Below are 12,072 nucleotides of genomic sequence, written 5' to 3' on the forward strand. Positions count from 1 at the left end.
GTGGGGCGCAATGATGCATTTAGTTGGCAGTGCTCCCCACCCCTCCACACCGCACCCGCGATAAGCAAGCAAACAAACAAACACAAAGAGCATTAAACATGAGAGCGCAGCGCAATCATTGCAGTTCAACGCTTGAGCGCAGACATTTAAACACGCGTGCACAGCAAAGGCTTGATTATGCCGCTTGGACTTGTTTCGCGTACTGAGGGATGGAGTTGAAAGAGATCATTAGTAAGAAAAGAAAAGAAGAAAAAAAAACCCACTCCGATTTTATTTATTTTTATTCGGAAGACACAAATAAATATTTACATTGATTAATATGCACGGATGCGTCGCTTATTGACGCGTCAATAAGGCTTCATCTCAAGATGGCGCAAAGCTTGATCAAATCAAAACTGGCACGACAGCGTCTGATCCCCAACATGAGGGTGCATTAATGCCTTCTATTGACGCCAAACGGGTACAAGCCGCATACAAATGATGGAAGAGTCCAGGCGGGTCACGCGCCCTCCACTTGCAGGAGGCGGGTTGTGTGGGGGGGGGGGGGGGGTTAGTAAGGACAATCAAGGTCAAGATTTCCTCTCATCAAAAATACATTTGAGAAGAAAACATAGAAGGAAGAGGAAGTTTGCGATGGTGTGGGAGCGCCCCAGCCACATTCGGATCCAGTTGCGTCGTGAATTACGTAATGGCGGCCTGAAGCAAACCTCAAGAATAACGACGTGCTAAATCACCCCCCCCCCCCTCGCTGGTGTGCTTTCACTGACAAGACCACCCTTCGAGGTTTACTTGCCCGGCGCAAGTCGAGTACCAAGCGCAGTCTAAATACGCGCACGGTGGCGATTTTCGCCCTTTTGGCACTTTCGCAGACGGGCGCAGTCGAAAATGGGCGTTTGCGCCATTGTGGGAATGAACACGGCTCGTGTTGTTTAAATTCAGCAGAAGCGAAACGGAGTCCTCGCAAGAGATCGTCGTGCGCAAAGTACATTTGAAGGAACGAAAATCTCCATTTGCGGATGGTGCGTCCGTGGTTGACAACCGCGCCCCCCGACCCCCCACCCAAACACACCAGTTGTTGGGCCACATTACTTGCAAAACTTGCTGCGATTCGGACACGTTGAATCCCCAAATCCAAACGCAGAATTTCTCTCCAAGACAGAAAAAAAATAAAAAATTAAAAAAGCACCCGCCCTGACGCAGACGTTCTTCAGTGTAAATGTATGAAAGTGAATCGTGAAGTGATCGTTTGTTCTTGGCTGCATCAAAGGACGGCCGGCGCCGCCGCAGTAACGCATTCCATCAAACGTCTACTTGAGGGCTGAGCGACAACGGGGGCCAACCTCGCTGTGGGACGGAGGCGACCAAAATAGACGTCCCCTAGATTCTTGCCGTTGATAAGTCGGATATCAGCGTGGCCGGCGGCTGGTGTCCTTGGCTCCCGCAGGAAACATTCCTGCAATTATGAGCGAGGCAAGCCATGACGGGGTTTTTGGGTTTTTGTTGGGGGGGGTTTTCTGCATGTCCCCTCAGCTTGAAGCTTATTATGCTTCTCTTAGGAGGCTCGTGTTATTCTACAAAGTATTCTCCTTCCCATCATTGGGAGCAGGGAATTCACTGATTGCTAAACTTGGAAAGGTTTTTTTCAAATTAATTTCTAGATGCCAGAAAAAAAATGATTTTTAATTTTTTTTTATTTTTTGGCTTAAGAGCTCAAATATTTCTATTTGGTGTTGTTGTATTATTCAGGGCATCATGACGGTGTGAGTGGCTTGTGCATCTGAGGTTCAGGGTTTGACTCTCGCTTGAGGACCAACAATTAATCAGAATCAGAATCAGGCGGCCCGGTAGTCCAGTGGTTAGCACGTCGGCTTCACAGTGCAGAGGTACCGGGTTCGATTCCAGCTCCGGCCTCCCTGTGTGGAGTTTGCATGTTCTGCGTGGGTTTTCTCCGAGTGCTCCGGTTTCCTCCCACATTCCAAAAACATGCATGGCAGGCTGATTGGACGCTTTAAAAAATTGTCCCTTGATGTGAATGTGAGCGTGGATGGTTGTTCATCTCTGTGTGCCCTGCGATTGGCTGGCAACCGATTCAGGGTGTCCCCCGCCTACTGCCCGAAGACAACTGGGATAGGCTCCAGCACCCCCCGCAACCCCAGTGAGGATCAAGCGGCTCGGAAGATGAATGAATGAATGAATGAAAGAATCAGAATCATCTAATAATAATCAACAAAAGAATCGATTGTCCAATTCATCGATAACTATCGCCTCTACGCCCCTGAGTTCAGTACATTACCGATCTATCCAATGATATGCCAGTGTTAATCTATCCATATTTTGTCCACGGACCAAATTTAGGCGGCAAACGAGTCAGTCGACTCAAACTGATTTGGCGCTCTGCGGTAGTTGCTGCCAAACGTTCGGTCCATTTCTGCAACATTTTTAATGGTTGCGATAATAGAATACTGTATATCTTTGGAAGACATCTCCTGAAGCAGCCGCTCCGGCCTTTACCGTGCGGAATTAACTTTTTTTTTTTTTTTTTTTACATACGTGGAGACATTTGGGGCTCATAACCGCCGGCCCGTTTGCCAATGATTTGGCAAGGTCGCGTCTATTTTAAAAGCATGACTTTTGCAATCAACGTCGCCACTATCACAGCGACGAGTGCAGACGAGTCAACGCCAAGCTCCGGGCGTTCGGCTGAGGTGACAGCTGTGTTTCTCGCGCCTTGCAAGTGACAAGTCACAAGTGATAGAAATAAGCCGCCGCACAAACCTCCTTGGGAATTTGTTTTTGACATCTTGAATATTACGCAGCGATGAAATTGAATGGTGATCACAAAAGAGGAAATGGCAATTACAGTGACGTTGTATCAGGTCTGATCGCTCAGTACAGTAATGGAAATATAACTCCTCAAAATGCAATTTTCGTTCAACCGGGGAACGTACCCCGCACCATAAACGGGGGCTTCGTGTACATAATTTGTTAGAAGTAAATAATTTTGTGACCAATTAACTCCGAGCGCCCATGACCTGAAATCTTCATCGGGATCCTAAACGAGAAGCGCCATCGACATCAATTGCCGGCAGCTATTTTTATTTTTTTTTTAACGCGAATGTGTGGAGAAAAGTCTAACTGTGATTGCATCATTAAGCCGGGAGAACAAAAACAAAAACAACAATTATGGCCAGCAGATGGTTCTCTTTGAGGAACTCATCGTGTGTCACAACAATGTGTATGCTCCTAAAAAAAAAAAAAAGGCGGATCATTGGAAATGTGACCCTACAAGCAATTTGTGATTGACCAAAGTGTTTGTCATGTTAAATCTACCGCCAAGAGTGCCACAAAAGAGAGAAAAGATGATTATATGTATAATTGAAGTAATTTATACACATTTACGCGTGAATACACACACACACACACACACGCGCATGGCACGCGCACACACTACTAAATACCGCTACTCCTACTACAACTAAATAGAATGGAATTTGTAGGTCATGTAAAATTGTTAAATTGGTGTCAATACATGATTTTGTCATCAAAGGCACATTTTCATTGTTGTTGGTATTATAAGAAGTCATGTTCATATTTTTGTGAAACCATTCATTCATTCATTCATCTTCCGAACCGCTTGATCCTCACTAGGGTCGCGGGGGGTGCTGGAGCCCATCCCAGCCGTCTCCCGGCAGTAGGCAGGGGACACCCTGAATCGGTTGCCAGCCAATCGCAGGGCGCACAGAAACGAACAACCATTCGCACTCACACTCACACCTAGTGACAATTTAGAGCGTTCAATCAGCCTGCCACGCATGTTTTTTGGAATGTGGGAGGAAACCGGAGCACCCGGAGAAAACCCACGCAGGCCCGGGGAGAACATGCAAACTCCACACAGGGAGGCCGGAGCTGGAATCGAACCCGGTACCTCTGCACTGTGAAGCCGACGTGCTAACCACTGGACTACCGGGCCGCCTTTGTGAAACCAACTTATGTTTTATTGCTGATGACATGACCAAAAAAAAAAATCCAATACGGTAGAGACAACCTTTTTTTTCTGTGATGAAGGGAAGAGAGTCTAATCTTCCTTTTGGTAGTTTCTCTGTTTTCATAAAACGACATTTTTGAGAGTCTCAAAAGACCAGTCCAGAATGCTCTAAATCGTTCTGTTTTTTGACGATGGCTGGCTTTGATAGAGTTAAGCGGAAGTGGACCATTTCCCATAGGACATTGATTGATTTCTGATCATAGTGGTTGGGAAAACCTTGCACTGACTAGACCATAATGAACCAAAACAAAAGATTATCGGAAGGTATTTTTACAAGAGGAATCGGACTGGATGTCGTGTCAACAACGATCGTTTGTTCCAGGAACCGTCTTATTGTCCTCGTTAACACGACGCGAGATGAATAACGCATTTGAATTGCGATGCCTCCGGCAAACCAAGCGTCCTCATTCCTCCGGTGGAGATATTAGCGGTTAAATGGAAAAACAAATTAATCAGCGACCAACTCCAGATCTATCTCCTTTTTCCGGCGCCGATTTGTGGGTTTAGAGAAAACTCTAATGGCCGTCCCTGATGTGCGAGCAGGTCGCTGGCAGTTTCAAAGGAAAGATTTCGAGCAACTCGAATGTTCCAGGGATGAATTAACATCCTGCCAAAAGATTCTATTTGGCTGTGGGGCCCCAGAATTCCTTTTTATTTCAAACTCCTTTGCTCCAATGGAGCGTGGCCAACTACGTGCAGAAAAAAAAACTTTTGAAAACACGTCTTGTATCCCAACTCCACCCAGGCGTGACCCAGACTTGACTGGACAGCGGCCACCATGGACGGACAAACAGACGGACGGAGGGAGGGAGGGAGGGATGGAAGTGTTCATTCATTCGATGCTCAAAAGAGCGAATGCTGCATTCGAGGAAGGTGGGGAAGTCGGCTGTTTCCCGCTTTGTACTTTATTCAAAATAACTTACACGTCGCACAACATGATTTGTATGGACCTGCATGAAGATATGCCGTGAGCCGTTAGGAAGTTACTTGGTGAAGTGAATGAAATACAAGATAATCATTTATTTAAATAAAGTGAGGAAATGATGGAAAAGGTTTTGATGGAGGTCCAAATGTAAAGCGATGACCGAAAGGCAAGTTATCGGAATCGGCCATGTCGGTTGTTTACATTCATCTCAAATGCTAGCTAGCTGGCTAACTGATGCATGGACGAATGAAGGAACGAGCTAACTGAGCAACGAAATGAAAAACAGAACAATACAAATATTATCCGCCCATGAGATCTTCACAGATGTGGAGAAAAAAAAATCATCCGGGAAAATATTTTCCACCAAAATTTTCAACCGGCGTCATGCATCCAATAGTTAACTCCTCCTTGAACCAGGAAGTAAGTAGCCCAATGGCTAACAGAGTGCGTCTTTGAATCGTGACTCACTTCTTTGGCGTCACGGATGCGGACGTGACTCAAGTCGTCGCCGTTATCACACCAACAAAAGTGGTGAGGGTCCTACACAACACCCCCCCCCCCCCCCCCCGAGGACCAAAAGACACCCAAATGAAAGGCAGCCAGACATGAAATGCAGGCGCAAGAAATGGAGTGAAGCAGTGAGACACTTTCTCCGTGCTGTGATAGCAGCCTGACAAAATAAGAGAGTGGACCGCGAAAGGAATATTAATGACGGCCAGGCCTAACTTGATTTCTGGGAGGGCGCAAGGACGAGAACTGAAGGTCTTTAAAGGGCAACTGACAGCCTGCGACCAAACAAACCTGAAAAGGACTGGACGCCATCTGTTGAATGTCGAACTGACAAGAACATGAATTCATCTGAGAAACGGTTTTGTTCAAGTCTGTCTGTGTACACACACACACACACACACACACACACACACACACACATACACACACACACTGGGCTATACATACACGGATGTTATCTCCTGTGATCTTGAATCAGACGCATCAGGCCTTCGACCTCCATACGGACTGGTCTGATATGGAATCTTACTGCCATCTAGTGGACACTTCAGTTTTTTTCTATATATTTTTTAAAGTTGTCTAAATGTCCATACACATTTTCATTTATTTTCCTTTTTTTATGTTTACATCTTTTTCTTCTTTAGAGTTCCATAATTAAGAAAATATCAAGTTCTTGTAAAATGATTACCAATATTATTATTACTATTTGTAGTATTATTGGAAGTACCAGTATTAGAACTTGTGGGTATTTTCTGTTATTTTATTATTTGTAAAATATAAAATTACTTGTTATAAATATTATGATTATTATAATTATAGATATTTTAATTTTCATTATCCGTTAACATGTTCTAAAGCTACAAAAAAACGAACATAAAAACAAACGTGTTTAACTCGTCACCTTTGAGCCTCTTGCTGTAGTTCCACAAAGCAGATGGCAGGGGGCGTCATACATTCTCGGGTGACTTCTCCCAGTTGTGTTTTGGTCTTCCGTCTCATTTATTTTGCATGGCAGGCACGTGAGGAAAAGAGAATTAGAAAATTCATGGATGGATGCATTCATTCATAATTATGATTATTTTGTTCACCGTATTAAACTGTGGAATTAGGACTTTAACAGGAGAAGTCATTCATCAGTAAATTCATCAGTCATCTACCCATATCAGCGATGCTCTTTCTCGTACTTAAGGCACCCATAAATTAAACGAGATCTGCATTTTGTTGCATAATCACTGTTATAGTCGTTTAACACACACTGCTTTATTCTTTTACATCGTAATTACCAACATTAGAAGACTTTTTATTTTTCATTGGTTATTTGGGGTCTTTTCCAGGCAGTGGCGGAGGATCAATGCATGCAAGCAGCCCGGAATGTCTTTTGTACGTACAGATATACGCTATACGCATGTCTTAAAATAATAATTGAATGAATTTAATGTTGTTTTTAAGTGTGTGGCGGGGTGACTTTAAATGAACTGCACAGTTGTGGCACATCGTAAAATAGAATATTGCTTTATGACTGATGAACTTTGCCCCAGTTGGTTTATCACTTTTATCAGCTGAGCGGGAAAAAAAACAGGCACAGTTTACAGAACGATAAAGACCAGCTTTATTTCAACTTACTACATGTAAAATAGATTACAAATGAATTGAACACAGTTCTTCCTGTTTTAGTCTGTTTTGCTTTTTTAGCTTTGATCGTCAGCACTTAAAGAAAAATTCAAAGTGATCCGCATCAGAGGTTCGTCAAAATGGCGATCTGATTGTGTGTGTGATTTATGCAGCCAAATCAGAACCAAGCAAATATTTCCAGACTTCTCTAAAACATGCGGCCATTTTAAAAACCACAATCGGGAATAGACTTTTGCTGACACCAGGGCTCCTCGGACAGGTTCCTACAAAAATGACTTCATAAGCAGGTGAGCCCACAAACGTACATGCTAACTGCTAACCGGAAGTAGCCTCTTGAAATGCGCTGGAGGATTATTTGTGCGGCAGATGTTGATATTTTGGGGTTTGGACAGAAACCTTGTCTGATCAGGTTGGTAAAGTCTGTACACAGCACGCAACTGTAATGCTAGCAGTGATGCTAACAGATCACGTTGTTGGCCAAGATAAGCGCCGCCCTGGCTGGCCCACGTACGTGACGGCCATGGAGGTGTTTTCATCCAAATATTTATTGCAATTATTGAGCCTACGTTAACGGTAGACTATGGCGCCTTCCAACTTCAGTGTGAATTCGTCGTCACTGTGGTAAATCAAGACCCCCCTTTATCCCGCCGACGGCCCTCATAGATCCTCCTTTGAATGATGCGCTGAAGGTTCTCCATAGGAGATCAGGGGACAATGATGGCCGCTGCCATGAATTTTTCCTCCGATTACAGCTCGGTGATCAAAATTGACAGGAGAAAATCCCGTCTTGAACCAAGTACCCCTCATGCTACTTTTTAATACCCCCGTACACCCTCAATCATTCCTGAGTTCTGCCATGACAGTGGGTCCTCACATCCAAAGTTTCAAGAACCGAGTACGAGCCAGCACCCTCAGTTAAGGCTGTATTGACTCTTTTTCATTTTATTGTTTTATATTTCGAATCTATCTAAAATTGATTAGCACACAAATGGCGTCTGTGATTATTATAACTTAACTTTAGCACGGGTTAGTGACATACTACAATGTCTTCAAACTCATTTGTCGCCATAAGAACGAAACTCTGTCACAAAGATGAAAACCGACCCCTCGACAAGAATTTTATTTTCTCATAGAGATGAATAATGAGTCCTGTTGTAGTCACAAGTTAAGTCGTAGTTGACCTGAGGTACGGAGCAGTCTGTGAAAAAGTTAGAGAAGGCTAACGAGCACAGGGCGTTATCCTCTGCGCCCACAGGGGTGGCGGCCTCCGGGTGGGGGTACAGCGGGGGCTGCGCGGGAGTCGGTAGCTTCCTGGCAAGCGGCGGTGAGCAGCTAGTCCACGACTCCGGGTAAGGAAGACCCCCGACGAAGTGGTGCCCGTCACAGGAGGCGGCGGCGGCGGTGGCGTCTGGGCCGGGCACACTTTGGTAAAGTTCCTGCTCGGCTGCCACGCCGACATATTCGGGTCCCAGAAGGTCAAAGAAGTCCGCCGCCTCCGGGTTGGCCCGCTCCAGTTCCCGTAGTGACATTCCTGCCACCGGGTTGACCTTGGAGCAGTTGGCCGGTTCTGTGAAGAAGGAAGGCGGCAGGTTGCGGTGGCGCAGGGGTGGCTTCCTGGCTTTCTCACCGCGGATTTCCTTGGCGGGACTGAAGAGGGCGGCCAGGCTGCGGTTCTGCAAGCTGGCCTGGACGCCGTCGCGCTTGGGGACGGTCTTACCCGCCGGGGCGGAGGAACCGTGGCCCTTCCCTGCCGCGTCGGTGACGTTGACGATCCCGGTGCACCTCTTGATCTGCTTCTGCAGATACTTGCGGTGGTTGACTTTCCTCTTGGACTTGACCGGCTTGTCCAAGGCCAACTTGATGTTACTGGAGGCAGAGTCCATAAAGCTCAGCAGCTCCCTGGTGGTCTCCTTGTAGTCCTCTTCCTTCTCCGGCTCACCCAGGAGACCCCCGTCCATCGACGAACCCGGGAAGCAGAAACTCATGAACTGCGGGTTCATGATGGCGGCCATTCCTCATCCGCCGCGATTCCGGATCGAGTTCCTTAGATCATTTTTCCCCGCCGTCCTGATGCCGCTCGACATTCCGGAGCACAAGTGAGGAGATGCCGAGCGGAACGAGGGGATCTTTCAGGGGGCCGGACCGTGTGATGTCAGGGAAAAAAAAAGCGGTGGGTGGGGAGGGGGGGGGGCGCTTGGCCCTTCAAAGAGTGCGGGACTTAACTCTTTACTTGTCCCGGAGCCACCTGCATTCCCAGAGGGATTTTTGTTTGAGATTCCATGCTGAGCAAAGGACAATAACCTCACTTTGGAACACTCCCTTGTCGTTTTGAGTTTGTGTGCGCTCACGCCCAGTAAAAGTTGTAAGGATGATCGTGTGTTTAAAAAAAAATAAATAAAATGCAACGGGAGGACTTGACTGCTCTTTATCCCTTTTTGGCAAATTAGAATTCCCAGAAAAAAATGAAAAAATAAATTCTTGATTTGAACGCTAAGGAAAACTATTCAGGGCGACCCGGTAGTCCAGTGGTTAGCACGTCGGCTACACAGTGCAGAGGTACCGGGTTCGATTCCAGCTCCGGCCTCCCTGTGTGGAGTTTGCACGTTCTCCCCGGGCCTGCGTGGGTTTTCTCCGGGTGCTCCGGTTTCCTCCCACATTCCAAAAACATGCGTGGCAGGCTGATTGAACACTCTAAATTGTCCCTAGGTGTGAGTGTGAGTGCGAATGGTTGTTCGTCTCTGTGTGCCCTGCGATTGGCTGGCAACCGATTCAGGGTGTCCCCCGCCTACTGCCCGAAGACAGCTGGGATAGGCTCCAGCACCCCCCGCGACCCTTGTGAGGATCAAGCGGCTCGGAAGATGAATGAATGAAAAAAAAACTATTCAGACACCACTGGAATCCCAATCTGGGTATCGAAGATTCTAAAGACACCGCTTAACAATCACAACGTGAGATTTCTCTCAAGAAAAACTGTGTGACTCGGCATGAATAAAAGCCATCCTTTTCAAAAACCAAAACAATCTTTCCGTTGGGACTACCGAGGAGAACTCGAGCATCTTTTTTGCAATACAGTAACGAGCAAGGCCTCTCTCATCGTGGGAAAATCCCAGCGCCCAAACAGATGCGGCGATTTGGCCCCGAACATTTTTGGTGGCTACTTGTGTCTTAATCTAGCGGTGACATAAAGTTGATTTCTGGTGCATTCCCAGGCCAGTGGGAATTTCTGCCCCGGGTTGACAACTATTATGGGGCTGCCTTTGACATAAAGCCCTACAGGGTCTAAATAGCCCCCATTCTTCGTCGGGCTCAGTGAATGGGAGCTTTGTGCCAGAGATTCATTAAATTGCACCTCACAACCCCTCGCTAAAATGCTTCACCGATAATGGAACAGTCCATTTAACTGGAAAAGCTGCCGGAGCTGTTAAATAAAAAAAAAAAAGAAACCCCCAAAAAAGGAACGCAAGCCATAAGAGTGCTCAGGCTGACTTTGACAGAAAACCCGCATATGAAGCCTCGGCGGGGGTGTCTTTACAGGAAGTCGCCTTGCCAGCCACTGAAAGGGGCCGCCATGTTGCTTGCCAGCGGCGATTTTTTTTCTTTTTTTTTTTGCGTCTGCTTTAAAGATGCACTCTAACTATTTTGTGCCAGTCGCTCGTTGAATAATTCATCTGGCTCCTCTTGGAAACGGCGCATCTTGAGGTGAGCTGTTTTTGGAGTTGGAGGGATGGAGGAAGGCTGTTGCAACATTCTTTCTCATGCTAATTGAAGCACAGAAGAAGAAAAAAGCGTGACAGTGAAAGTGATAATACTGATCGAATTAGATCTGGGGCTGTGTGATGTGGAAAAAAAAAATCCGTTCCTATTTTAATTGATGTTTTCCCTTCTAGACAGATTAAAAGTTTTGCTTTTTTTTCACATGCCTCTGGGATTTGCTTTATTTCTTCAGAAGTCAAACATGCTTTGAAACAGATTTGGGAGACTGTAGTGCCACAAAAATACAGCCAATGCCTGTTAGAGTGTCAATCGGCGTGGAACTGACACCCACTTCTATAGGATTGTAAGTGACTATAGGTGCCACAAGATGGCGATCTTTTTCTATGAGACAAGCCCACGGCCTGCTGATATGAAGCTCCTCCACTCAGTTCAATATAGTTACTCGGTACCAAGATGCCATCGGATGGCAGCGAAGCAATATTTTTATGCAAGACGTGGATTTTGCTCGTGCACAAAAATCGCAAAAAGATTTTCTGTAAATAGTGGCGGTGGATATCCTTCAAAGAAAAAAAGATCAGCCGCAAATGGCAAATCACAAATATGTCGGGGTTCAGCTGTGCTCTTATGCCACTCTTTGTTGCTAGGCGGAATTCCTGGAGTTTAACATAGCTTTGGCTTTGACCAATAGAAATATAGGCATGTGTCAGTCACAAAAAAAAAGGAAATATATGCTTTTCATTTCTTCATTATGACACACTTTGACGACAGCCTTTTTTTTTTTTGCCCAATACGCAGAGTTGCCACTAATGGTGGGAATAGTTTGTCAGGCCAATTCTAATATTGCGCTGAATAAAAAGCACCATGCATGCTGCTGCTGCCACTTTACGCTCATTTAAATCCACTTTGATCGCGGAGGTTAGCATCCGGGTCGGCCATTCCAAAGTACCTCCATCTTCCCAATCGTTTTGCCGTGGACGGACGGGGCGTTTGCTGGGTTTGCAGTGGGGGGAGTCATTGACATTGGTGGTGCATGACACACACATACCGGAAACAAGCTCCCATTGTTGCGTAAAGGCTGAAAGGGCACAAGGTTAGCGAACGGGATTGCCTTTGTTGTGGAAGGGAGTCCTCTTTTTTTTTTTTTTTTTTTTAATCTTTGGGGAGGTTCAAATTCCCGTTCCTCTTATTTCTCAGGGCAAATCATGTTTTTGTATTTCATGTTCAAACAACTTCTCTGAACTAGAGC

The 12,072-nt window shown here is 45.9% G+C and overlaps 1 protein-coding gene and 1 long non-coding RNA gene across 2 annotated transcripts in view; one reads left to right on the forward strand and one right to left on the reverse strand.

Annotated features, from left to right (window-relative positions):
* LOC127609025 (uncharacterized) overlaps positions 1-12,072 on the forward strand; it is a 262,601-nt gene that overhangs the window by 89,171 nt on the left and 161,358 nt on the right. The window lies entirely within an intron of this gene.
* On the reverse strand, positions 7,918-9,232 carry LOC127608994 (protein FAM181B). The gene has a single exon (XM_052078610.1). It carries the CDS (start codon positions 9,122-9,124, stop codon positions 8,240-8,242), a length of 885 nt encoding a protein of 294 aa, XP_051934570.1. The 5' UTR covers positions 9,125-9,232; the 3' UTR covers positions 7,918-8,239.

This window comes from Hippocampus zosterae, chromosome 10 (genome assembly GCF_025434085.1).
Source record: "Hippocampus zosterae strain Florida chromosome 10, ASM2543408v3, whole genome shotgun sequence".
Taxonomy (NCBI): Eukaryota; Metazoa; Chordata; class Actinopteri; order Syngnathiformes; family Syngnathidae; genus Hippocampus; species Hippocampus zosterae.

What these genes read in the sequence shown, in the direction of transcription:
- LOC127608994 (XM_052078610.1), bottom strand. Translation starts at nt 9,124, where the DNA reads ATGGCCGCCATCATGAACCCGCAGTTCATGAGTTTCTGCTTCCCGGGT.